The following is a 25973-nucleotide window of genomic DNA, read 5'->3' as shown; positions in this document are numbered from 1 at the left end:
GCTAAGAGAAGGAAAACTCTGATCTCAAATCTTCACTGCCATGTGTATGGGGAAGGCTTCAGGAGTAAACCACAAGGAAAAATTCGGTGCTGTTCAATGCTGACTGGCAACTCCTGCAAAGTTGCCAGTGCCGAAATGTATGGGTGTCTGCTATTCCTTTGGATCCATCAGCTGCAGGGGCCCTGGCTTGCGTATGACAGCTAGGATGCAGCATCCATGGTCAACCCTGACCAACGGAATGCCTCTATCGTAAAACATAAAACATTATAGCTCATTTCAGGCCTTTCAGCCCACAATGTTGTGCTGACTGTTTAACCTACCCCAAGATTAATCTAACCCTTCCCTCCTACATCTCTGAGTGCGAGGCCTCTATCAGTCAGAGTCGACCATGGATATTGCATCCTAGCTGTCTAGATACACAAGCCTGAGCAGTACGATATGAAGACCAAGCTCTCCCTCTCCACACATCTGATGAACCCAAAGGAACGGCAGAGACCGATACTGTTTGGTACCAGCAGTGTCGCAGGAGTTGCCAGTCAGCATTGAACTCAATGTAGGACTGCCTTAGGGACTCCAGCTGTCTGGAATTTTCTCTTAAGAGTTTACTCCCGAAGCCTTCCCCATGAGGGGGTACAGCCGCAAGGCAGTGGAGGTTCCAGTTTTCCTTCTACATGAGCTGCCAACCACGGCTGACGAGCCCCATCTGGCCAAAGCAACTGGTTTTAAGGCACCAGTAACCTGCCTTTGCCCCTTCAATGAATTATAAACAATGTTCACAGAAGAAAACTATATGTGAGAGAAATAATGAAGAGATTCATCTTACTGGATGTGAATTTTAACTGAATTATCAATTTGGAATTTCACTTCAAGAATATGAAGTCAGATAAATAAAAATGGGAATCATTAAAGTGACTGAGGATGCGGGATTGTGAGAACTCAACCAATTTAGTTGTGACCTAAAAATATTGATTTTGGTTTAGACATACTTCCTACAAACATGTGTTGAGTTCTGAAATACTCTGTGAGGTGGCCAAGGAAGCCAGCCAGTAGAACTAAACTTACTGTGGTAACTATGGAAGATCAATAAATGTTCCGTTCCCCAATACACACACCCAAAGAGTGAGTTGAAGGAGGGCGATTGACAGGAAGCTGCGCGTAACCAATCTGTTACAGACGAGTACAAGGCTGGTAGGGAGCATTCATGTAAATGTTAAGATTAATTAAACTGATAACTTGCAGAAACTGGATACAGATGCCTAATGCACACATCAAGTATGATAAAGATAACCAACAACACGTGATTCTGTAGACTGCACATACTAATTTTTATTCCTGTTTGTTGTTCTGTTATGCTAGGCTTTCTTGCAAATTTTACTACATGAATAAAAGTACAGGTGGATATAATCAAGTTGAGTTGGTGAATATAGTCAAATCCGATCTTACCAGATGCTCTCTGACCAGAGCTTTGTGGGTGATCTCTTGTATGCTCAGTTTACTGTGAAAAAGCAGCTGATTAATTTATATCCAAAAAGCAAAAACTGTATTTACTCTAATAATACATAATGTGGTAGAAATTTACTACAGATCAGGCTGCACCTGGTCCCTGACCATCTGTTTTCCCAATCCTCTTTCAAAGAGACACATATGCCCAGTTCCAATCAGCAATAAAGGTTCCACCGAGCTTAGTAACTGAGCCACACGTGAAGGCCAGGAGCTGGACTTGGTTGTCAGAGGCTATTTGAGGCACAAACTATTAGGAGCATTTAATAGGTGGTGGGTGTTGCCCCCATTACCGCCCCAGCTATAACAATCTTAAGGCACCTCCTATATAGCTCTCCATTTTTTTATTATCCCTGCGTCAGTTTGAGTCTCTTCAAAGTTCCTAATGTATCTGCCTGTACCACCATGCCGGCAGCATGTTCCAGGCAGCCACAACTCTACAAAAACTTCCCTCTGACATCCCTCCCTATGCTTTCCTCTAAACACCTTAAAATTATGCCCCCTTTCATTAGTCGTTTCCACCTTGGGAAAACGTCTCCGGCTATCCTTTCTATCTTTGCTCCAAAATCATTTTGATGTAGATGCAGGCGATTCCTCTAAACATTTTAAAGTTATGCATCCTTGTATTAGTACATTCCCCTCTGAGAATAAGGCACAGACTGACTTGACTTGACTCTATCATATCACCCTTTCCACCATTGACCTTTCGGTGGGGCCTGGTGTGTGTGTATGTCTTCTTCACACTTCCCCTTCCTGAAGTCCACAGTGAGTCTCTCCTTCATCTTATACCAATGATTTTGAATGTGTGACCTCCACTTATGAGAAGAAATAGTTCAAACAACCCTTACAAAAGAAAAGATTTTTACCCTGGGAGCCTCTTGTCCTTTCTTTCTTCCAGCTGTCCGTTTAGAAGTGAAGGGGGTCGCTTCCTCTCCCTCCTCTGGAGAACAGTTTTGAGTATTTTCTTAATTATTTATTTAGAGGTCACAGCGCAGAACAGGCCTTTCTAACTCAGTAAGCCACATAACCCACCTATCTGACCCTAGCCTAACCACAGGACGATTTACAATCACCAATTAACCTACTAACTGCGAGAAGAAACCCACGTGCTGACAGGAAGGACGTACAAGCACCTCACACACAGCACTGGAATTGAATTCCTGAATTCCAGCACCCCGAACTGTAATAGGGTCACACTAACCACTATGCTGCTGTGGTCCGTAATAAATGTACAATTTAATCAGTTATAGCCATAGAGCACGATAACACAGAAAAAGCCCCTTGGCCCATTTAGTCTGTGCCGAACTGTTATTCTGCCCATTCCTATGAACCTACACCTGGGTCATAGACCTCCATAACCCTCCCATCCTCGTACTTACCAAATTTCTCTTCGTGTTGCAGTCGAACCCACGCCTACCACTTGCGCTAGCATCTTGTTCCACGCTCTCACCCTTAACCTTTAGTTCTAGTCTCACCTAACCTCAATGGAAAAATCTATACCTCTCATAATTATGTATACCTCTATCATATCACCCTTATCCAGGGAATGAAATCATAACCTATTTAATCTTTCCCCGTAACTCAGGTCCTCAGGTCCCAGCAACATCCTCATCAATTTTCTCTGCTCTCTTTCAAAGGTAGAGCAGTAGATTTATATATATGGATTTCAGCAAGGCACTTGATAAGGTACCCTATGCAAGGCTTATTGAGAAAGTAAGGAGGCATGGGATCCAAGGGGACATTGCTTTGTCTGGCTTGCCCACAGAAGGCAAAGAGTGGTTGTAGACTGACCATATTCTGCATGGAGGTCAGTGACCAGTGGTAAGTCTCAGGGATCTGTTCTGGGACCCCTACTCTGTGTGATTTTTATAAATGACCTGGATGAGGAAGTGGAGGGATGGGTTAGTAAATTTGCTGGTGACACAAAGGTTAGGGGTGTTGTGGAGGGCTGTCAGAGGTTACAGTGGGACATTAGAAACCATAGAAAAACTACAGCACAGAATCAGGCCTTTTGGCCCTTCTTGGCTGTGCTGAACCATTTTCTGCCTAGTCCCACTGACCTGCACACGGACCATATCCCTCCATACACCTCTCATCCATGTATCTGTCCAATTTATTCTTAAATGTTAAAAAAGAACCCACATTTACCACCTTGTCTGGCAGCTCATTCCACATTCCCACCACTCTCTATGGGAAGAAGCCCCCCCTAATGTTCCCTTTAAACTTTTCCCCCCTCACCCTTAACCCATGTCCTCTGGTTTTTTCCTCCCCTTGCCTCAGTAGAAAAAGCCTGTTTGCATTCACTCTATCTATACCCATCATAATCCTATATACCTCTTATCAAATCTCCCCTCATTCCTCTACACTCCAGGGAATAAAGTCCTAACCTATTCAACCTTTCTCTGTAACTGAGTTTCTCAAGTCCCGGTGACATCCTTGTAAACCTTCTCTGAACTCTTTCAACCTTATTTATATCCTTCCTATAGTTTGGTGACCAAAACTGAACACAATACCCAGATTCGGCCTCACCAATGCCTTATACAACCCATCATAACATTCCAACTCTTATACTCAATACTTTGATTAATAAAGGCCAATGTACCAAAAGCTCTCTTTACGACCCTATCTACCTGTGACGCCACTTTTAGGGAATTTTGTATCTGTACTCCCAGATCCCTCTGTTCTACTGCTCTCCTCAGTGCCTTACCATTTAACCTGTACTACCTTGGTTTGTCCTTCCAAAGTGCAATACCTCACACTTGTCTGTATTAAACTCCATTTGCCATTTTTTGGCCCATTTTTCCAGCTGGTCCAAGTTCCTCTGCAAGCTTTGAAAAACTTCCTCACTGTCCACTACACCTCCAATCTTTGTATCATCAGCAAATTTGCTGATCCAATTTACCACATATCATCCAGATCATTGATATAGATGACAAATAACAATGGACCCAGCACTGATCCCTGTGGCACACCAGTAGTCACAGGCCTCCACTCTGAGAAGCAATTCTCTACTACCATTCTTTGGCTTCTTCCATTGAGCCAATGTCTAATCCAATTTACCATCTCTCCACGTATACATAGCGACTGAATTTTCCTAACTAACCTCCCATGCGGGACCTTGTCAAGGGCTTACTGAAGTCCATGTGGACAACATCCACTGCCTTCCCTTCATCCACTTTCCTGGTAACCTCCTCGAAAAACTCCCAATAGATTGGTCAAACATAACCTACCACGCACAAAGCCATGTTGACTCTCCCTAATAAGTCCCTGTCTATGCTTGTAGATTCTGTCTCTCAGTCCTCCCTCCAATAACTTACCCACTACCGATGTCAAACTTACTGGCCTATAATTTCCCGGATTACTTTTCGATCCTTTTTTAAACAACGGAACAACATGAGCCACTCTCCAATCCTCCGGCACCTCACCCGTAGACACCGACATTTTAAATATATCTGCCAGGGCCCCTGCAAGTTCAACACTAGTCTCCTTCAAGGTCCGAGGGAATACCCTGTCAGGTCCTGGGGATTTATCCACTTTAATTTGCCTCAAGATAGCAAGCACCTCCTCCTTTTCGATCTGTACAGTTTCCATGATCTCACTACTTGTTTCCTTTAATTCCATCGACTTCATGTCAGTTTTACTAGTAAATACAGACGCAAAAAACCCATTTAAGATCTCCCCCATTTCTTTTGGTTCGGCACATAGCTGACCACTCTTATCTTCAAGAGGACCAATTTTATCCCTTACAATCCTTTTACTCTTAATATACCTGTAAAAGCTCTTTGGATTATCCTTCAATTTGACTGCGAAGGCAACCTCATGTCTTCTTTTAGTCCTCCTGATTTCCTTTCTAAGTATTTTCTTGCACTTTTTATGCTCCTCAAGCACCTTATTTACTCCGTTTCCTATACATGTCATACAACTCTCTCTTCTTCTTTATCAGAGTTGCAATATCCCTTGAGAACCAAGGTTCCTTATTCCTATTCACTTTGCCTTTAATCCTGACAGGAACGTACAAGCTCTGCACTCTCAAAATTTCTCTTTTGAAGGCTTCCCACTTGCCAGAGAACAACTGGTCCCAATCCACGCTTTTTAGATCCTTTCTCATTTCTTCAAATTTGGCCTTCTTCCAGTTCAGAACCTCAACCCTAGGATCAGATCTATCCTTGTCCATGATCAAGTTGAAACTAATGGTGTTATGATCACTGGAACCAAAGTGCTCCCCTGCACAGACTTCTGTCACTTGTCCTAACTTGTTTCCTAACAGGAGATCCAATATTGCATCCCCTCTAGTTGGTACCTCTATATATTGATTTAGAAAACTTGCCTGAACACATTTTTCAAACTCTAAACCATCTAGACCCCTAACAGTATGGGAGTCCCAATCAATATGTGGGAAATTAAAATCCCCTACCACCACAACAACTTTATGTTTCCTGCAGTTCCCTGCTATCTCTCTGCAGATTTGCTTCTCCAATTCTCACTGACTATTGGGTGGTCTATAATACAACCCCACTAATGTGGCCATACCTTTCCTGTTTCTCAGCTCCACCCATAAGGACCCAGTAGAAAAGCCCTCTAATCTGTCCTGCCTGAGCACTGCTGTAACATTTTCCCTGTCTAGCAATGCCACCGCCCCCCACCTTTCATTCCTGTGCCTCTATCACATCTGAAACATCGGAACCCTGGAATATTAAGCTGCCAGTCCTGCCCCTCCTGTAGCCAAGTTTCACTAATTGCTAAAACGTCATAATTCCACGTGTCAATCCACGCCCTCAACTCGTCTGCCTTCCCCGCAATACTCCTAGCATTGAAATATATACACCTCAGCAGATTTTTACCACCACTCACAACCTTTCTATTAGCGGATTTGCTTGAACTTTTAACATCATTTATTTTCACCCCAGCCCCACTGTCAGCTCTGGCACTCTGGTTCCCATCCCCCTGCAAATCTGGTTTAAAGCCTCCCCAATAGCATTAACAAACCTCCCTGAAAGGATATTGGTCCCCTTGTAGTTCAAGTGTAACCCGTCTCTCTTGTACAGGTCCCACCTGCCCCAGAAGAGGTCCCAGTGAGCCTGAAATCTGAAACCCTGCCTCCTACACCAGTTCCTCAGCCACTTGTTCATCCTCCAGAGCATCCTATTCTTACCCTCACTGGCACGTGGCACAGGTAGCAATCCTGAGATTACCACCCTCGAGGTCCTGCTTTTCAACTTCCTACCAAGCTCTCTATACTCACTCTCCAGGACCTCCTCACTCTTCCTTGCTATGTCATTGGTACCGACGTGCACCACGACATCTGGCTGGTCACCCTCCCACTTCAGAATGTCATGCAATCGATCAGAGACATCCTTGACACTGGCACCCGGGAAGCAACAAACCATTCTGGATTCTCTGTCACGACCACAGAACCTCCTATCTGCACCTCTAACGATCAAATCCCCTATCACTATCGCTCTCCTCTTTTTCCACCCTCCCCTCTGCACTGCAGAGCCAGACCCAGTACCAGAGATCTGGCTACTGCAGCTTGTCCCAGGTAAGTCATCCCCCCCCCCCCCCCCCAACAGTATCCAATGCGGTATACTTGTTGTTGAGGGGAATGGCCGCAGGGGAACCCTGCTCTGCCTGCCCTTTCCCCTTCCCTCGCCTGACAGTGACCCAGTTTCCTGTGCTCTGCTCCTTTGGTGTAACCACTTGCCTGTAGCTACTATCTATAATCTCCTCATTCTCCCGAATGATCCGCAGGTCATCCAGCTCCTGCTACAGTTCCCTAACGTAGTTTGTCAGGAGCTGCAGCTGGATGCACTTCTTGCAGGTGTTGTTGTCAGGGACACCGGAGGGCTCCCTGACTTCCCACATCCTGCAAGAGGAGCATTCCAACATCCTGCCTGGCATTCTCTCTACTCTAAACTATCTGAACAAAAAACTTACCGAAACCTACCCTGACCTGCCTGTTGAGCCAAAGCCGTCCCACTCTGACTCAGTCCACTCCGACAATGGCCGCTGTATATGGTGGTCTGTTTTCAAACCTTGGTGCACTACGTCACGCACCTGCGCAGTGCAGACCCTTCTCCCCGAGTGGTGTTTAAAAAAAAGACTTTTTGCACCCGATTTCGTCACTCCCTTCTTCTCAGCTGCATGCTTCAACTGAAAAAATGCAAAACTGGGCTGAGAAGTGGCAGATGGAGTTCAACCCAGATAAGTGTGAGGTGGTTCATTTTGGTAGGTCAAATATGATGGCAGAATATAGCATTAATAGTAAGACTTTTGGCAGTGTGGAGGATCAGAGGGATCTTGAGGTCCGAGTCCATAGGACACTCAAAGCTGCTACGCGGGTTGACTCTGTGATTAAGAAAGCATACGGTGCATTGGCCTTCATCAACTGTGGGATTGTTTAAGAACTGAAAGATAATGTTACAGCTGTATAGGACCCAGGTTAGACCCCACTTGGAGTATCATGCTCAGTTTTGGTCACCTCACTACAAGAAGGATGTGGAACCTATAGAAAGGGTGCAGAGGAGATTTACAAGGGTGTTGCCTGGATTGGGGAGCATGCCTTACGAGAATAGGTTGAGTGAACTTGGCTTTTTCTCCTTGGAGCAATGGAGGATGAGAGGTGACCTGATAGAGGTGTATAAGATGATGAGAGGCATTGATTGTGTGGATAGTCAGAGCATTTTTCCCAAGCTGAAATGGCTAATACGAGAGGGCACAGTTTTAAGGTGCTTGGAAGTAGGTACAGAGGAGATGTCTGGGGTATGTTTTTTACGCAGAGAGTGGTGAGTGCGTAGAATGGGTTGCCAATGACGGTGGTGGAGGTGGATACAATAGGGTCTTTTAAGAGACTCTTGGATAGATACATGGTGCTTAGTGAAATAGAGGGCTGTGAGTACTCCTAGATAATTTCTAAAGTAAGTATGTGTTCGGCACAGCATTGTGGGCCGAAGGGCCTGTATTGTGCTATAGGTTTTCTATGTTTCTATTATTGGTAACACTCCTGTACGTAAGTGACTACTTGGTAGGAATCCAGTGGTTGTACTCAAGGCCTCCAGTATTGTAATTTAAAGGTTTGTTTCTTACCCCTACCTCGCCCCATCAGACTGCCATCACTGAATCCGTGATCACTGAGGACGAACTGAAGCTCGGAGACCCCAACGAGACCCTCCGCCGAGCCACCCTGCTGCCCAAGGAGATCAGTGCTCTCCGCCTAAGGAACCTGGCCACAGACTCCCTCAACCCCAACTGGAAGGGAGTCACCACCCGGCAACGCAAGCGACTCTCTGAGGAGTCGCACCAGGGATCGGGCACCCCTGAGGTAAGAATAGCTGAGCGTAGCCGCACCTGCTTCTCCTGTTTGGACATGGCTTGTTGTGAAGTGTAAAACTGCTGTCGCAAGTGGCTGGCTCCCTGCAGTAAACTCTAGTTGAATTCCTGGTTGTACCTTACAGTTTTATAACACCTTCAGATCATAAGAGATGGGAGCAGAATTAGACCATTCAGTGCATCGAGTCTGTTCTGCCATTCCATCGTGTCTGATTTATTATCCCTCTCAACCCATTCTCCTGCCTTCTTCCCGTAATCTTTGACACAGTGTCTAATCAAGAATCTATCAGCCTCTGTTTTAAATATACTCAATAACTTGCCCTCCACAGCCGTCTGTGGCAATGAATTCCACAGATTCACCACCCTCTGGCTGAAGAAATTCCTGCTCATCTCTGTTCTAAATGGATGTCCCTGTTTTCATGGGTTCAGTATGTTCAGTGGTGAGCATGCTTTACCGCACCAGCGGCCTGGGTTCAATTCCCAGTGTGGTCTGCAAGGAGGTTGTATGTTCTCCCAGTGACCGTGTAGGTCTCCTCCAGGCGCCCTGGTTTCTAAGCACATGCAGGTTAGAGTTAGTAAGTGGTGGGCATGCAGTGTTGACGCCAGAAGCATGGCAACACTTACGGGCTGCCCCCAGCACATCCTTGGGTGTGTTGGCACAAGTAGCGCATTTCACCATAGGTTTCAATGTACGTGTGACAAGTAAAGCTAAAATCTTTGTTAAAATCTCATTTATCATTTATTCTTGAAGTGTGTCACTACCATAGGCTTTGAATATTATTAGTAATTAGTTTTTTATTACTGTTATACATAGAAACATAGAAAATAGGTGCAGGAGTAAGCCATTCGGCCCTTCGAGCCTGCATCGCCATTTATTATGATCATGGCTGATCATCCAACTCAGAACCCTGCACCAGCCTTCCCTCCATACCCCCTGATCCCCGTAGCCACAAGGGCCATATCTAACTCCCTCTTAAATATAGCCAATGAACTGGCCTCAACTGTTTCCTGTGGCAGAGAATTCCACAGATTCACCACTCCCTGCGTGAAGAAGTTTTTCCTAATCTCGGTCCTAAAAGGCTTCCCCTTTATCCTCAAACTGTGACCCCTCGTTCTGGACTTCCCCAACATCGGGAACAATCTTCCTGCATCTAGCCTGTCCAATCCCTTTAGGATTTTGTACGTTTCAATCAGATCCCCCCTCAATCTTCTAAATTCCAACGAGTACAAGCCCAGTTCATCCAGTCTTTCTTCATATGAAAGTCCTGCCATCCCAGGAATCAATCTGGTGAACCTTCTTTGTACTCCCTCTATGGCAAGGATGTCTTTCCTCAGATTAGGGGACCAAAACTGCACACAATACTCCAGGTGTGGTCTCACCAAGGCCTTGTACAACTGCAGTAGTACCTCCCTGCTCCTGTACTCGAATTCTCTCGCTATAAATGCCAGCATACCATTCACCTTTTTCACCGCCTGCTGTACCTGCATGCCCACTTTCAATGACTGGTGTATAATGACACCCAGGTCTCGTTGCACCTCCCCTTTTCCTAATCGGCCACCATTCAGATAATAATCTGTTTTCCTATTTTTGCCACCAAAGTGGATAACTTCACATTTATCCACATTAAATTGCATCTGCCATGAATTTGCCCACTCACCCAACCTATCCAAGTCACCCTGCATCCTCTTAGCATCCTCCTCACAGCTAACACTGCCGCCCAGCTTCGTGTCATCCGCAAACTTGGAGATGCTGCATTTAATTCCCTCATCCAAGTCATTAATATATATTGTAAACAACTGGGGTCCCAGCACTGAGCCTTGCGGTACCCCACTAGTCACTGCCTACCAAGACACAGTGCAAAGCTTTGTTTTACTTACCAGATCATTCCAAACATATGTACTTCAAGTTCAAATTTATTGTCATCGAACTGTACATAGATACAAAATTCCTTCTCATCTCTGTTCTAAAGGGACATCCCTCTATTCTGTAGTTGTGTCCTCTGGTCCTAGACACTCCTACTATATGCTCTCCACATCCTCTCTGTCTAGGCCTTTCAGCACTTGATAGCTTTCAATGCAATGTCCCCTCATTCTTCTAAGCTTCAGTAATATAGCCCCAGAGTCCTCGTACATTAACTCTTTCATTCCCGTGAACCTCCTCTGGACCTTCTCCAATGCTGCTACATCTTTTCTTACAAACCTCATTTCCAGAAAAGTTGGGATATTTTCCAAAATGCAATAAAAACAAAAATCTGTGATATGTTAATTCACGTGAACCTTTATTTAACTGACAAAAGTACAAAGAAAGGATTTTCAATAGTTTTACTGACCAACTTAATTGTATTTTGTAAACATACACAAATTTAGAATTTAATGGCTGCAACACACTCAACAAAAGTTGGGACAGAGTTAAAATAAGATTGAAAAGTGCACAGAATATTCAAGTAACACTGGTTTGGAAGACTCCGCATTAAGCAGGCTAATTGGTAGCAGGTGGGTATCATGACTGGGTATAAAAGTAGCGTCCATCAAAGGCTCAGTCTTTGCAAGCAAGGATGGGTCGTGGCTCACCCCTTTGTGCCAAAATTCGTGAGAGAATTGTTCGTCAGTTCAAAAGGAACATTTCTCAACGCAAGATTGCAGAGAATTTAGATCTTTCAACATCTACAGTACATAATATTGTGAAAAGATTCCGAGAATTCAGAGACATCTCAGTGCGTAAAGGGCAAGGTCGGAAACCACTGTTGAATGCGCGTGATCTTCGAGCCCTCAGGTGGCACTGCCTAAGAAACCATCATGCTACTGTGACAATTAGCCACCTGGGCTCGGGAGTACCTCGGAAAACCATTGTCACTCAACACAGTCCATTGCTGCATCCAGAAATACAACTTGAAACTGTATTACGGAAGGAGGAAGCCATACATCAACTCTTTGCAGAAATGCCGGCGAGTTCTCTGGGCCCGAGCTCATCTCAGATGGACCGAAAGACTCTGGAACGGTGTGCTGTGGTCAGATGAGTCCACATTTCAGCTAGTTCTTGGAAAAAACGGACGTCGAGTTCTCCGTGCCAAAGATGAAAATGACCATCCAGATTGTTATCAGCGAAAGGTGCAAAAGCCAGCATCTGTAATGGTATGGGGGTGCATCAGTGCCCACGGCATGGGTGAGTTGCATGTATGTGAAGATACCATTGACTCTGAGGCGTATATTAGGATTTGAGAGAGACATACGTTGCCATCAAGGCGACCTGTCTTCCCAGGACGTCCATGCTTATTTCAGCAGGACAATGCCAGACCAGATTCTGCACGGGCTACAACAGCATGGCTTTGTAGACTCAGAGTGCGTGTGCTTGACTGACCTGCTGCCAGTCCAGATCTATCTCCTATTGAAAATGTATGGCGCATCATGAAGAGGAGAATCAGACAACGGAGACCACGGACTGTTGAGCAAGAATGGACAAAATTTCCAATTGCAAATCTACTACAATTAGTATCCTCAGTTCCAAAACGGTTAAAAAGTGTTACTAAAAGGAAAGGTGATGTAACACAATGATAAACATGCCCCTGTCCCAACTTTTGTTGTGTGTGTTGCAGCCATCAAATTCTAAATTTGTGTATGTTCACAAAATACAATTAAGTTGGTCAGTAAAACTATTGAAAATCTTTTCTTTGTACTTTTGTCAGTTAAATAAAGTTTCACGTGAATTAACATATCACAGATTTTTGTTCTTATTGCATTTTGGAAAATATCCCAACTTTTCTGGAAATGGGGTTTGTAGATAAACTGTTCTGAACTGCTCACAGTATTCCCAAGTGTGATCTGACCAGTGCTCTACAAAGCCTCAGCATCACCGCTTGCTCTAATTTTCTAGTTCCCTTGAAGTGAGTGCTAACATTGTATTTGCCTTCCTTACCGCCGACTGAACCTGCAGGTTAACAGGGCTATTCAACACAGTATTATCATGTTCATGATGACCTGTCTGCCTGTCTGCCCCTCTGCCCCTCTGCACAATCCAGTTTCCCCTCATAATTTGTTGGCCAGCCAAGAAAGTGGATCAGGCACGATGGCAGCACAGCTCTGAGGCAGCTGGTGCTAACTCCTCCACTTGTGTAGTGACGGTGAGCGGGTCTTGCAGGTATGACTGCAGATCGCACATGGTGCATTACTCTTTACAATCTCACCACCACTGTATTTTTCCCTTGTTTCCCAGGCCAAGAAACAACTGAGCTGCTTTCCACGCCCCTCAAGCCCAAAGGAAAAGGACAAGCAAGACCGTTCTCAGTACGACAGCCGATCCAAACGCCCAGCTCAGAATAAGGGCCGCAATCAGGTGGGTTCCTCCATCAATATTCCTGGATTTCAGTGCTTTAAAAGGGATAGAGAGGGCGGAAAAAGGGGAGGAGGGGTGGCATTACTAGTCAGGGATACTATTACAGCTACAGAAAGGGTGGGTAATGTAGCAGGATCCTCTCTTGAGTCAATATGGGTGGAAGTCAGGAACAGGAAGGGAGCAGTTACTCTACTGGGGGTATTCTATAGGCCCCCTGGTAGCAGCAGAGATACAGAGGAGCGGTTTGGGAGGCAGATTTTGGAAAGGTGCAAAAATAATAGGGTTGTTATCATGGGTGACTTTAACTTCCCTAATATTGATTGGCACCTGATTAGTTCCAAGGGTTTAGATGGGGCAGAATTTGTTAAGTGTGTCCAGGATGGATTCCTGTCACAGTATGTGGACAGGCCGACCAGGGGGAATGCCATACTAGATCTAGTACTAGGTAATGAACCGGGTCAGGTCACAGATCTCTCAGTGGGTGAGCATCTGGGGGACAGTGACCACCGCTCCCTGGCCTTTATAATTATCATGGAAAAGGATAGAATCAAAGAGGATAGGAAAATTTTTAATTGGGGAAAGGCAAATTATGAGGCTATAAGGCTAGAATTTGCGGGTGTGAATTGGGATGACGTTTTTGCAGGGAAATGTACTATGGACATGTGGTCGATGTTTAGAGATCTCTTGCGGGAGGTAAGGGATAAATTTGTCCCGGTGAGGAAGATAAAGAATGGTAGGGTGAAGGAACCATGGGTGACAAGTGAGGTGGAAAATCTAGTCAGGTGGAAGAAGGCAGCATACATGAGGTTTAGGAAGCAAGGATCACATGGGTCTATTGAGGAATATAGGGAAGCAAGAAAGGAGCTTAAGAAGGGGCTGAGAAGAGCAAGAAGGGGGCATGAGAAGGCCTTGGCGAGTAGGGTAAAGGAAAACCCCAAGGCATTCTTCAATTATGTGAAGAAAAAAAGGATGACAGGAGTGAAGGTAGGACCGATTAGAGATAAAGGTGGGAAGATGTGCCTGGAGGCTGTGGAAGTGAGCGAGGTCCTTAATGAATACTTCTCTTCGGTATTCACCAATGAGAGGGAACTTGATGATGGTGAGGACAATATGAGTGAGGTTGATGTTCTGGAGCATGTTGATATTAAGGGAGAGGAGGTGTTGGAGTTGTTAAAATACATTAGGACAGATAAGTTCCCGGGGCCTGACGGAATATTCCCCAGGCTGCTCCACGAAGCGAGAGAAGAGATTGCTGAGCCTCTGGCTAGGATCTTTATGTCCTCGTTGTCCACAGGAATGGTACCGGAGGATTGGAGGGAGGCGAATGTTGTTCCCTTGTTCAAAAAAGGTAGTAGGGATAGTCCGGGTAATTACAGACCAGTGAGCCTTACGTCTGTGGTGGGAAAGCTGTTGGAAAAGATTCTTAGAGATAGGATCTATAGGCATTTAGAGAATCATGGTCTGATCAGGGACAGTCAGCATGGCTTTGTGAAGGGCAGATCGTGTCTAACAAGCCTGATAGAGTTCTTTGAGGAGGTGACCAGGCATATAGATGAGGGTAGTGCAGTGGATGTGATCTATATGAATTTTAGTAAGGCATTTGACAAGGTTCCACACGGTAGGCTTATTCAGAAAGTTAGAAGGCATGGGATCCAGGGAAGTTTGGCCAGGTGGATTCAGAATTGGCTTGCCTGCAGAAGGCAGAGGGTGGTGGTGGAGGGAGTACGTTCAGATTGGAGGATTGTGACTGGTGGTTTCCCACAAGGATCTGTTCTGGGACCTCTACTTTTTGTGATTTTTATTAACGACCTGGATGTGGGGGTAGAGGGGTGGGTTGGCAAGTTTGCAGATGACACAAAGGTTGGTGGTGTTGCAGATAGTGTAGAGAATTGTCAAAGATTGCAGAGAGACATTGTTAGGATGCAGAAGTGGTCTGAGAAGTGGCAGATGGAGTTCAACCTGGAGAAGTGTGAGGTGGTACACTTTGGAAGGACAAACTCCAAGGTAGAGTACAAAGTAAATGGCAGGATACTTGGTAGTGTGGAGGAGCAGAGGGATCTGGGGGTACATGTCCACAGATCCCTGAAAGTTGCCTCACAGGTGGATAGGGTAGTTAAGAAAGCTTATGGGGTGTTAGCTTTCATAAGTCGAGGGATAGAGTTTAAGAGTCGCGATGTAATGATGCAGTTCTATAAAACTCTGGTTAGGCCACACTATAGGAAGGATGTGGAAGCATTGGAAAGGGTACAGACGAGATTTACCAGGATGCTGCCTGGTTTAGAAAGTATGCATTGTGATCAGAGATTAAGGGAGCTAGGGCTTTACTCTTTGGAGAGAAGGAGGATGAGAGGAGAAATGATAGAGGTGTACAAGATAATAAGAGGAATAGATAGAGTGGATAGCCAGCGCCTCTTCCCCAGGGCACCACTGCTCAATACAAGAGGACATGGCTTTAAGGTAAGGGGTAGGAAGTTCGAGGGGGATATTACAGGAAGATTTTTTACTCAGAGAGTGGTTGGTGCGTGGAATGCACTGCCTGAGTCAGTGGTGGAGGCAGATACACTAGTGAAGTTTAAGAGACTACTAAACAGGTATATGGAGGAATCTAAGGTGGGGGCTTATATGGGAGGCAGGGTTTGAGGGTCGGCACAACATTGTGGGCCGAAGGGCCTGTACTGTGCTGTACTATTCTATGTTCTATGTTGGTCTATCACTGTCTCAGGGAAACTGGTTTAACTCTGTCCTGAATTCACTGTTTATCAGAATCACTCATATACACTCCCAATGGTCACTTTGAGGTATCTTCTCTACCTAATAAAGTGGCCACTGAATGTATTTCCTGGTCTTCTGCTGTTGTAGCCCTTCCACTTCAAGGTTCAACGTGCTGTGCGCTCAGATACACTTCTGCACACCACTGTTGTATCACATGGTTATTGTCACCATCTTATCAGTTTGAACCAGTCTGGCCATTCTCTTCTGCCCTCTCTCATTAACAAGGCATTTTTGCTCACAGAACTACCACTCTCTGGATTTTTTTTTTTTTGCAACATTCTCTGTTAATTCTAGAGACAGTTGTGAGTGAAAATCCCAGGAAATCAGCCGTTTGAGAAACTCAAACCACCCTGTCTGGCACCAACAATCATTCCACAGTCAAAGTCACTTAGATCACATTTCTTCCCCATTCTGATTTTTGGACTGAATGAACCTCTTGACCATGTCTGCATGTTTTTATGCATTGAGTTGTTGCCACATGATTGGCTGATCAGATATTTACATTAAGGAGCAGGTGTTCCTAATGAAGTGGCCAGATCACTGAGTGTGGTGTCATAGAACACTGCCGCACAGAAACTAGCCTGTTGGCCCATCTAGTCCATGCTGCCAAGTCTTATCGAACATGCCCTGGATCATAACCCTATGTCGTCAAATTTGTTGTTTTGTGGCAGCAGTACAGTGCAAAGACATAAAATTACTGTAAATTGCAAAAAGGAATAACTAGTTTTCATGGACTGTTCAGAAATCTGATGAAGGAGGGAAAGAAACGGTTCCAGAATTGTCGTGCATGGATCTTCAGGCTCCTGTACCTCCTCCCTGATGGTAGTGATGAGAAGACACCATGTCCTCATATGATGTGCTCTTTAACCCAGGCAGCATCCTGATAAATCAACTCTCCACCCTCTTTAAAGCTTCTACATAATGAGGCAACCAGAACTGGTCTAACCAGGGTTTCATAGAGCTGTAACATTACCTCGGCACTCTCGAACTCAACCCCCTGAATAATGAAGGCCAATACACCATAAGCCTTGCCGACCTGCGCAGCATCTTTGAGGAATCTGTGGACATGGACCCCAAGATACTTTGTTCCTCAACACTGCTAAGGATCCTACCATTAGCCCTGCATTCTGCCTTCAAATTCAACCTCCCAAGGTTCAGGAACAGTTACTGAACCTCAACCATCAGGCTCCTGAACCAAAGGGGTTAACTTCACTTGCCCGTCACTGAACTGTTGCCACAACCTATGGACTCAATATCGGATGTTCTTGATATTTATTGTTTATTTATTATTATTATTTCTTTTTTCTTTTGTATTTACTCTTTTTTTGTCTTTTGCCCATTGGTTGTTTGTCTCTTCTGGGTGTGGTCTTCCATTCATTTTTTTTATGGTTCTTGGATTTACCTAGTATGTCTGCAAGAAAATGAATCTCGGTTGTGTATGGTGACAATAAATGATGATAAATATACTTTGAATCAATTCACACTTTTCCAAGTTGAACTCTTCATTATTACTACATCCTGTACTTAACGTGCTTCTCTCTCTCCCCCTCACTCTCTGCCACTCTCAGGATGATAGACGGAAAACCATCGCCTACACCGTGTTCAACACGCCTCGAAAGCTGAGCAGCAACCTGCTGCGTGGCATCAGTAAGCGGGCAACCCCCAGGAAAACACCCAAGAAAACTCAAAAGAAGTCACCCAGGAAGTCCCCCAGATCAAATTCTAAAAAGGTAAATAAATGGTTCAACCAGGGGCACGTGGTGAAACATGGAAGCTGCAGGGTAAACTGGAGGCTTCGGTTTGCACAGACTATTCAAAAATCAGAGGTGCGAAGGGACTTGGAGGTCTTGTACAGGATTCCCCAAAGGTCAGTTTGCAGGTTGAGGTGGTGGTGAGGAAGGCAAATGCAATGTTAGCATTCATTTCGAGAGGTCTAGACTGTAAAAGCAAGGATGTAATGCTAAGGCATTGGTCAGACGCACTTGGAGTATTGAGAGCAGTTTAGGGCCCCTTCTGGGGGTGTAAGTGGTAATATCACCATGTCGGCACAACTTCATCGCCAATGAAGTGATAACCAGGTGAATAATCAAAGATTCAAGGATTTCTCAAAAATCTGCTTAAAAAATCATATTATCCCTACCGACACGGAATTGGTTAGAGGAAAGAGCTTTCAGGTGGTGTTGAAACTACAACTGCTATGCAGAGAAAATTTACAAGCATGTTGCCCGGACTTGAGGACCTAAGTGGAATTCTTTGCCACAGTCAGTGGTGGAGGCCAAGTCATTCAGTATATCTAAAGCTGAGTTTGATAGGTTCGCCAAAGGTTATGGGGAGAAGGCAAGAGAATGAGGGTAAGAGGGAAATGGATCAGCCATGATGAAATGTCAGAGCAGACTCAATGGGTTGACTGGCCTAATTCTGCTCCTATGTCTTATGGTCTCATTCATCCTGGTTAACCAGGAAATGGTGGAAGTTGACGGGTTGTGGGACAAGAATCCTGTTGTGCTTAGACTAGGCTTCCTTCACATGGAGTTGTTGGGTCATCTGGTTGGAGTTGGAGATGGTTGAAACAGATTTTGGTGTGGTGGCCCTTCAAGCTTGCCCTGGCTATTTCACGGTCATTGAAACATATAGCGAAATGCACTGGTGGCGTTGATGAGACCAGCAAGGATTGCAGTGAGCAGCTGCAATTGGCACCAACATATCATGCCCACAACCTTAACCCATGTGTATTTGGAACGTGGGAGGAAACCAGAGCACCCAGAGGAAACCCATGTGGTCACAAGGAGAATGTACAAATTCTTCACAGGCAGTGGCGGGAATTGAACCACCGATCTTACAGCTGGCACTGAAAAGCTTGTGCTAAGAGCTTGCTACCATGACACATATTTGGTATAATTCGTAAATTAAAACTTAGAACGTAGACCAGTCCAGCGCAGGAACATGCCCCAAGTCCCACAATGTTGTACCAAGCCAAATAAATTAGTAATCAAATATCCAACTAAACTAATCCCTTCTGCCTACACAATGTCCATATCCCTCCATTTTCCCACATTCATCTGCCTGTCTAAATGTCAATTAAATGTCACTAATGTTTCTGCCTCAGCCACCACTCCAGGCAGCATATTCCAGGCTCCCACCACTCTCTGTGAAAAATAACCACAACCTGCCCCTCACATCTCCTTTAAAATTACCCCTTCTCACCTTAAACAGATCATTTCATTACAATGGTGCATCAAGGGAAAACATTAACAGCAGAACAACACAAAAGATTCTGCAGATGCTGGAAATCCAAAGCAGCGCACACAAACTGCTGGAGGAACTCAGCAGGTCAGGCAGCATCTATGGAGGGGAATAAACAGTCAACATTTCAAGCCAACACCCTTCATCAGGACTCATGAAGGGTCTTGGCCCGAAGCATGGACTGTTTGCTCTTTTCCATTGATACTCCCTGGCCTGCTGAGTTCCTCCAGCACTGTGTGTGTGTTGCCCCAAACAATGCAGTATATTTCAGACATCTCACCCTGCAAAAACTCATTTCAGGAAGGTAGCACCATCAATTTGCAGGGGACTCCCTGGAGAGGTGGGATGTCTGCAATAGAGTAACTCCTTAGCAGCTGGCCAGCTAGTTTAAATAACGTTAGCTATGCTAATGAATGAATGACACCTGTTAAACTCACCTCAACATGTCTTTTACAGTCTTAACCCACCACGGGCAATAGAAAAGTCACTGTTACAAACAGTGCAGCGAGCAACACTGTCATTATTTTTGACCCCTATTAGGCAGGGGTACACTTTAGTGTAGTCTGGGGTGACGTACGTTTTATATATTTTTTAGAACACTCTGCCATGGCGCGTGCTCTCTCTCTCTCTCATCGCTAGCGCGCTCTCACTTGATTTCGCTCTCGCTCTCATGCACTCTCGCGTGCTCGCACTCTCACTCGCTCTCGCTCTTTCTCACGTGCGCGCTCTCTCTTGCTTGCCCTCGCTCTCTCTCAAAAAAATTGATTTCCGTGATATTGTATATAACTTGCGGGCATCAGGGAGCCACTATTCATATGCAGGAGACTCCCGGAACTTCTGGGAGAGGTGAGATGTCTGATACTTGTAACAGCTACAGAGAAAGTGCAGTACTGGTAGACAATAAGGAGCAAAATCATAATGGAGTGGATTGTGAGATCAAGAGTTCATCTTTACTGTTTAAGAGGTTATTCAGGAGTCTGATAGCAGTGGGATAGAAGCTGTCCGTAAGCCTGGTGGTATGTGCTTTCGGGCATCTGTATCTTCAGTCTAATGGGACAGGGAAGAAGAGGGAGTGTCCGGGCTGGATGGGATCGTCTAGATTTACCATCTACTTCTACATTCATCCAGAAATGTTTCCTAACTCTCAGGTCCCTCAGAATCTCGCATTAATAAGGTTACCTATCATTTTTCTGAACTCCAAGGTGTATGCACCCAACCTGCTCAACAGTTTGTCATAAGGGACCCCTTCTTCCAAGAATTTCCCTCGTGAGTCTTTTCCAAACTGCCTACCATGTGTCTCCTCACCAGCCTATCACCTCCCCCTGGTCCCCCCCCCTCCTCTTTCTCCCCTATTAGATTCCTCCTTCTTCAGCCCGATGCCTTTTCCACCTATCACCTCCCAGCTTCTTACTTCATTCTCCCTTCCCACATCTACCTGGCATCTCCTATCACCTTCGAGTTTGACCTTTACCCCACCACCTTCTTATTCTAGCGTCTTCCCCCTTCCATTCTAATCCTGATGAAGAGTCTCTGCCTGAAATATTGACTGTTTATTCCTCTCCATTGACGCTGTCTGACCTGCTGGGTTCCTCCAGCATCTGCAGAATCTCCTATGTCCCTCCCCTTAAATCAGGGGTTCCCAACCTGGGATCCCTTGGTTGATAGTAAGGGTCAATGACATAAAGATTGGGAACCCCTACCAGATCTGTCCAGTGCTGCAGTTGAGACAAGTGGTTAAAGCCTAAATAAGATCAGATCAAACTTTATTTATCCAGAAAGAAATTATTGTTGTAAGGTTCCTCAGTCAGAAATATATACTTTAAAATACAATATGTAGGCATTGAGATACAAAAAAAGAATATAAAATGTGCATTAAAAAGTAATGCAGAATACAGATGTGCAATGAAACCATATACTATGTACTCAGGAGGAGGAGTTGTAGGGTCTTGTAGCCACAGGGAGAAAGGATCCCCTGTGGGGTTCAGTGGTGAACCTCGGAGGAATCAGTCTGTTACTAAAGGTGCTCCTCTGTTTACAGGATGCCGTGGAGGGGGTGAGAGGGATTGTCCATAATGCTCCACAGCTTCTGCAGCATCTTCCTCTCAGACACAACCACCAGCGAATCCAGTTCCACCTTAAGCAGAAACAACAGGAATTCTGCAGATGCTGGAAATTCAAGCAACACACATCAAAGTTGCTGGTGAACGCAGCAGGCCAGGCAGCATCTCTAGGAAGAGGTGCAGTCGACGTTGCAGGCCGAGACCCTTCGTCAGGACTTGCTGTCTTCCTACAGATGCTGCCTGGCCTGCTGCGTTCACCAGCAACTTTGATGTGTGTTGCTCCACCTTAAACAGAACTAGCCTTCCTGAGGAGCTTATCGATCTTCTTGGTGTCAGCTGCTCTCACCCTGCTGCTCCGGCAGACTAGAGCATAGAATAGAATGCTGGCCACCACCGAGTCGTAGAACATCTGCAGCATAGTACTACAGATATTGAATGACCAGAGCCGCCTCTGGAAGTACAGTCAGCTCTGTCCCTTCTTGTACCGAGCCTCTGTACTTTTAATCCAGTCCAGTTTATTGTCCAGGTGAGTTACCAGGTATTTGTAGTCCCGGATGACTTCCACATCTGCTCCCTTGATGGATGCAGAGGGTTTTCACCTTCCTGAAGTCCACCGCCATCACGAGTCCTGATTATGTGACCACTGATGCCAGGCAGACAATCTCTGAAGAGTTTTGATAATGGCTGGGGTCACCTATCTTGTAAAGACAATGCCCAGGAGAAGACAATGGTAAACCACTTCTGTAGAAAAATTTGCCAAGAACAATCATGGTGATGGAAAGAGCATGTTCACCTCCATCATATGATAGGGCACGTAATGATGATGTCGTATGACACGGCACGTAATGGTGATGTCATACAATAGGGTATGTAATGGGGAAAGTAGAGGCAATAAGTGGCCAATGTTAGAAAGTGAATGTGAAGGAGAATGGCAACGTCAGTACTCTACACTTTCCAGAATGTTCTCCTACCTGAGCTCACCTCTTCAGGCTCTTGCCCCAATTAACCAGAATCTGGTAAATGTAAAAATTTCAATAGGTACTTTTAATGTTAGAGAAATGCGTACAATATCCATCCTGAAATGCTTATTCTCCATAAACGTCCACAAAAACAGAGGAGTGCCCCAAAGAATAAATGACAGTTAAACATTAGAACCCCAAAGTCCCCCCAGCTCCACCCTCCCACACACAAGCAGCAGCAAGGCAATGACCCTCCCACCCACCCCTACCAACAGAAAAGCATCGGCACCCCCCACCAAACACTCAAGCGTGCAGCAAAGCAACAGTAAAGACATAGATTTGCTGTACCCCAAAGACTACTCGTTCACACGGTAATTCGACATACCACATGCTCTCTCTCTCCCTAATAAGGAAAAAGAGGTGTCCCCGTTTCACAGCAAGAGGGGAGTCAACAAAAATAACTCGCTAATTTATAATGTTAAAGGTCTGTTGCGTTGCTTTCTCCAAGCTCTGCACCCAGAGAGTCGGCCCCAGAAAGGCTCAGGTCTCTGGACACACAGCCAGCAGCCAAACCACTGCTCCCAATGTTCTGTGGTCCCCCGTGCCACCTCAGGGGCACCGGCCTAGAATCAGCCCGTCTCCAGAGCCAGGAAAATCTGGCACCCTGAAGCCATGTTAGTCTTCCGGGCCCATCTGCGGGATATCAGAAAGGCGGCCCTGGGTGCCGGTTCCATTCCTGCGAAGAACCGAACCCAGAAGTGTAACTCCAGGTCAGGTTCTTCAAAACAACCTTGAAAAGGAAAAAGAGATATCGAAGATAGAAATCGAGCTGTTTCCAAAGGATGCAGGCAAAGGAGTCGCTGTTTAGCGCCATAACTTCACTCAAGCATAGGAACGTTGAACTCCAAGAAAACAAGTGCTAGAAAAATAACAGTTCTCCATCCTAATGCAACACTAACCTTTGTTTCCTTTTCTCTTCCAGGATGCTGGAAAACGCAAATTCTCCAGGAACAAGATGTAAGCTCAGCCTCAGAGTGACAGAGAAGACCCCGGTGATATTTATGCTGAGACCTACCACGCCCACAAAACAATCGGCCAACGCGCTGGCTGACTCTACTTTTTACAAACAATTTGCCTTAAGCGCGAGTAACTAGTTGGACCGAACACCGCTGGGTGTAGGAGGTTGTAGCTCCTACCCCTCCTCACTGTTACTCATGCTGGTTATTTGCGTTAGAATCACGGCTCAAACTCACTATCAAATATTTTTTTTTGCATCCTCCTCTCACGAGTCTCGGCTGTTGTAAATTTTCTAGTTGACGCTTTTGAAGCTAATTTCTCTTGATTGGGAATGGCCATTTGATGGCTGCAGAAACTGCGCGTGTACAGGGCACCACAGAGCCCACAGCCTTCGTAGGTGGGTGTCTCAGTTGGGGAGGGGGATAGAGGTGACACGGCCTTGGCTGGTTCCTATCTTCCCCACCCCTTTCGGTGACGTGAAACGCTCGTGCACCCCCCAGCCCCACCCATCCTCCATCCCTAGTTGACACTTGGCTGAGCCATGGTTTGTTAGATTGTGACTGTTTAGGAGTGGGAAGCTGCCTCACAGTGGGAGATGTCTCTGTCCATGACTCCACGCAGATCTCTCCTCACTTCTTCATATTTTATATTTGCTCTGACCTCATGCTAAATTAGCCAGTGTCTGTAGCAAAGAGATGCTTTGTTGGCTTGCTCATGTTAAGCCTCTGCCCTGACTGCATTAGTGCTGTTCTACCCCTTCAGAACAACGGGGGTTCTCCCATCATTCAATATCCTATAGCACAAATTTACCACTTTGTGTGCGTAACTGTGTGATGATCCAACCAGCATCTGGCCATGGCCCACAACCCCACGTCTGCTGTCACTTGCAGATTCACGTTCTGAGCAGTTGCAGCAGCTCCACCTCTGTGTGTGTGTGTGTGTGTGTGTGTGTGTGTGTGTGTGTGTGTTTTTCCCCCTCTCCACATCTCCCCTTGCCTCCTGCTGTCCCCTCCCCTGCTGCTCACCTCTTCCCCTCCCCTTTCCTCTCCCCTCCTCCCCTTCCTTTCCCCTACCCCTCTCCCCCTCTCTTCCCCTCCGTTTGTGTGACACTCTAACCTTGTAGCATCTACTGCACAATTTGTGCCCCTTGTTCCCCACCTCCCTCCCCGGTGGCTTTCTGACCATCTGCTCAAAACACCCGTCTCCCGTCGAGCACCACTCAGACCGTGTCCACACCCTGTCCTCCAGAGGCTGACACAGGCCATGATTCAGTCTAGCATATCGGGTCCCCACTTCAGCACCAGTGCTGATATGCACTTCCCTGAGCTGGGCAGTGTTGGCTGGAGGTGGGAGAGGGAAGAAAAGAGACTATAATGAGCGAGGAAGACCTGTGTTGGATTGATCTCAAAGTCCGGTTAGTTTCATAATCACTAATCATCCGCTGGTTATTCATCCATGACAAGATTTTCACAGGAATTAAATTCATTGGTTTTTCCAAAGGTGACCATCACTACTCGGATATTGTGTTCTCCTGCTGGGGTTACCCAACACCGTCTGCCTAGGTTACAAGTACCTCCACTTCATGCAGGCGTTGGTTCCTGTCTCACAGCCGTGATATGTATATGTAGTCTTTTTATTAATCTGTGATGGTGCGTATATTATGATAAGCCTGTTTTATGCTCTCGTCGGTAATATGAAGGTGAAGATTGGAGTTTAAAGTCAAATGGCTGGTCTTGGTCTGGCCTGTGCCAGCAAAATTGTGACGGAGCCCGGGTGGCCAAGGACCCAGTCAGTTTTATTTTACATTGCCTTTTGCAAATCTGCAAAATGTGGTGCTCCTTTCTGAAATGAAATGTACATGTTCCTGGCCTGCCTGTGAAGAAGTTGAGTGTGTGAGTGTGAGAGAGAGAGAGAGTGTGTGTGTGTGTGAAAGAGGGAAGAGTGTGTCTGAGAGGGAAAGTGTGAGTGCGTGTGAGAGGGAGAAGGTTTGTATATGCGTGTGTGAGTGTGTGCGTTTGTGAGAGACAGTGACTGTGGGTGTGTTTGTGAGAGAGTGTATGTGTGTTTCTCCACACTCGAGTACGGATGTTTTTGTTCATATGTGAGAGGTGTATTTACATGATGCTGAGCAGGTGGATGGGATGGAGAGGGGGTATTCTCCAGTTGCTTGTTCGGAGTCTGACCCACTGCTTCTCCGCTGGGTTCAGTCATGGTAACCTTGCCAAGGCAGTAAAAAAAAGCTCAAATTAACTCTGCCCAAATCTTGCAAATGACCACCAGTAGAAATTAAAAGAGTTTTCCTTGTGGTTGGGAAGGGAAAGCAGGGTAGGGACGAGGTGAATGGAGGGAAGCCATGCCCGGCCATTTGACATCTTTCCTTTCAGCTCTGGTGTTGGTATTCTTCACTGGTGCCCTCTCAAACCCCGAACACAGCCAGAAGCACCAGCACTTGACCCCACCAAGTTCTGCTGACCGGGTAACCTCCCATCAGCAGCAGGTGGGAAGCAACACCGGGGATTTGGCTGCAGGGACACCAGGGAGTCTAATCACTGGCTCCAGAACTGTCAGGAATGATGTACTGTTTTCTGACTGAAGCAGGCTTTTAAAAACTATTAGTTTCTTTTTATACGAAATGTCTGGACTGTTTCTCTGTCTCTAATGCAGCCCTTCTGAGTACACAGTAATCTTTAATATTTTCTCAACTTAATAAAATATGGATCAGTTTCCTTTAGTTGAACTGCTTTGCGCTGAATTGTGACTTGGTGA

At 45.7% G+C, this 25973-nt stretch overlaps 1 protein-coding gene across 10 annotated transcripts in view; it reads left to right on the top strand.

Annotated features, from left to right (window-relative positions):
- LOC140199965 (nuclear mitotic apparatus protein 1-like) overlaps nt 1–25944 on the top strand; it is a 191607-nt gene extending 165663 nt beyond the window's left edge. For all 10 annotated transcript variants that reach the window (XM_072262487.1, XM_072262488.1, XM_072262489.1 and 7 more), the window contains 4 exons: nt 8603–8818; nt 13037–13156; nt 17497–17658; nt 23173–25944. In XM_072262487.1, coding sequence (XP_072118588.1) covers nt 8603–8818; nt 13037–13156; nt 17497–17658; nt 23173–23211 — 537 coding nt within the window. In that variant the 3' untranslated portion in view covers nt 23212–25944. The remainder of the gene's footprint in view (nt 1–8602; nt 8819–13036; nt 13157–17496; nt 17659–23172) is intronic.
- The last annotated feature ends 29 nt before the right edge of the window (nt 25945–25973 follow it).

The sequence above is a fragment of the Mobula birostris genome, chromosome 7, assembly GCF_030028105.1.
Source record: "Mobula birostris isolate sMobBir1 chromosome 7, sMobBir1.hap1, whole genome shotgun sequence".
Lineage (NCBI taxonomy): Eukaryota > Metazoa > Chordata > Chondrichthyes > Myliobatiformes > Myliobatidae > Mobula > Mobula birostris.
Note: the sequence above shows the minus strand (reverse complement) of the source record. Positions and strands in the feature narration are given on the sequence as shown.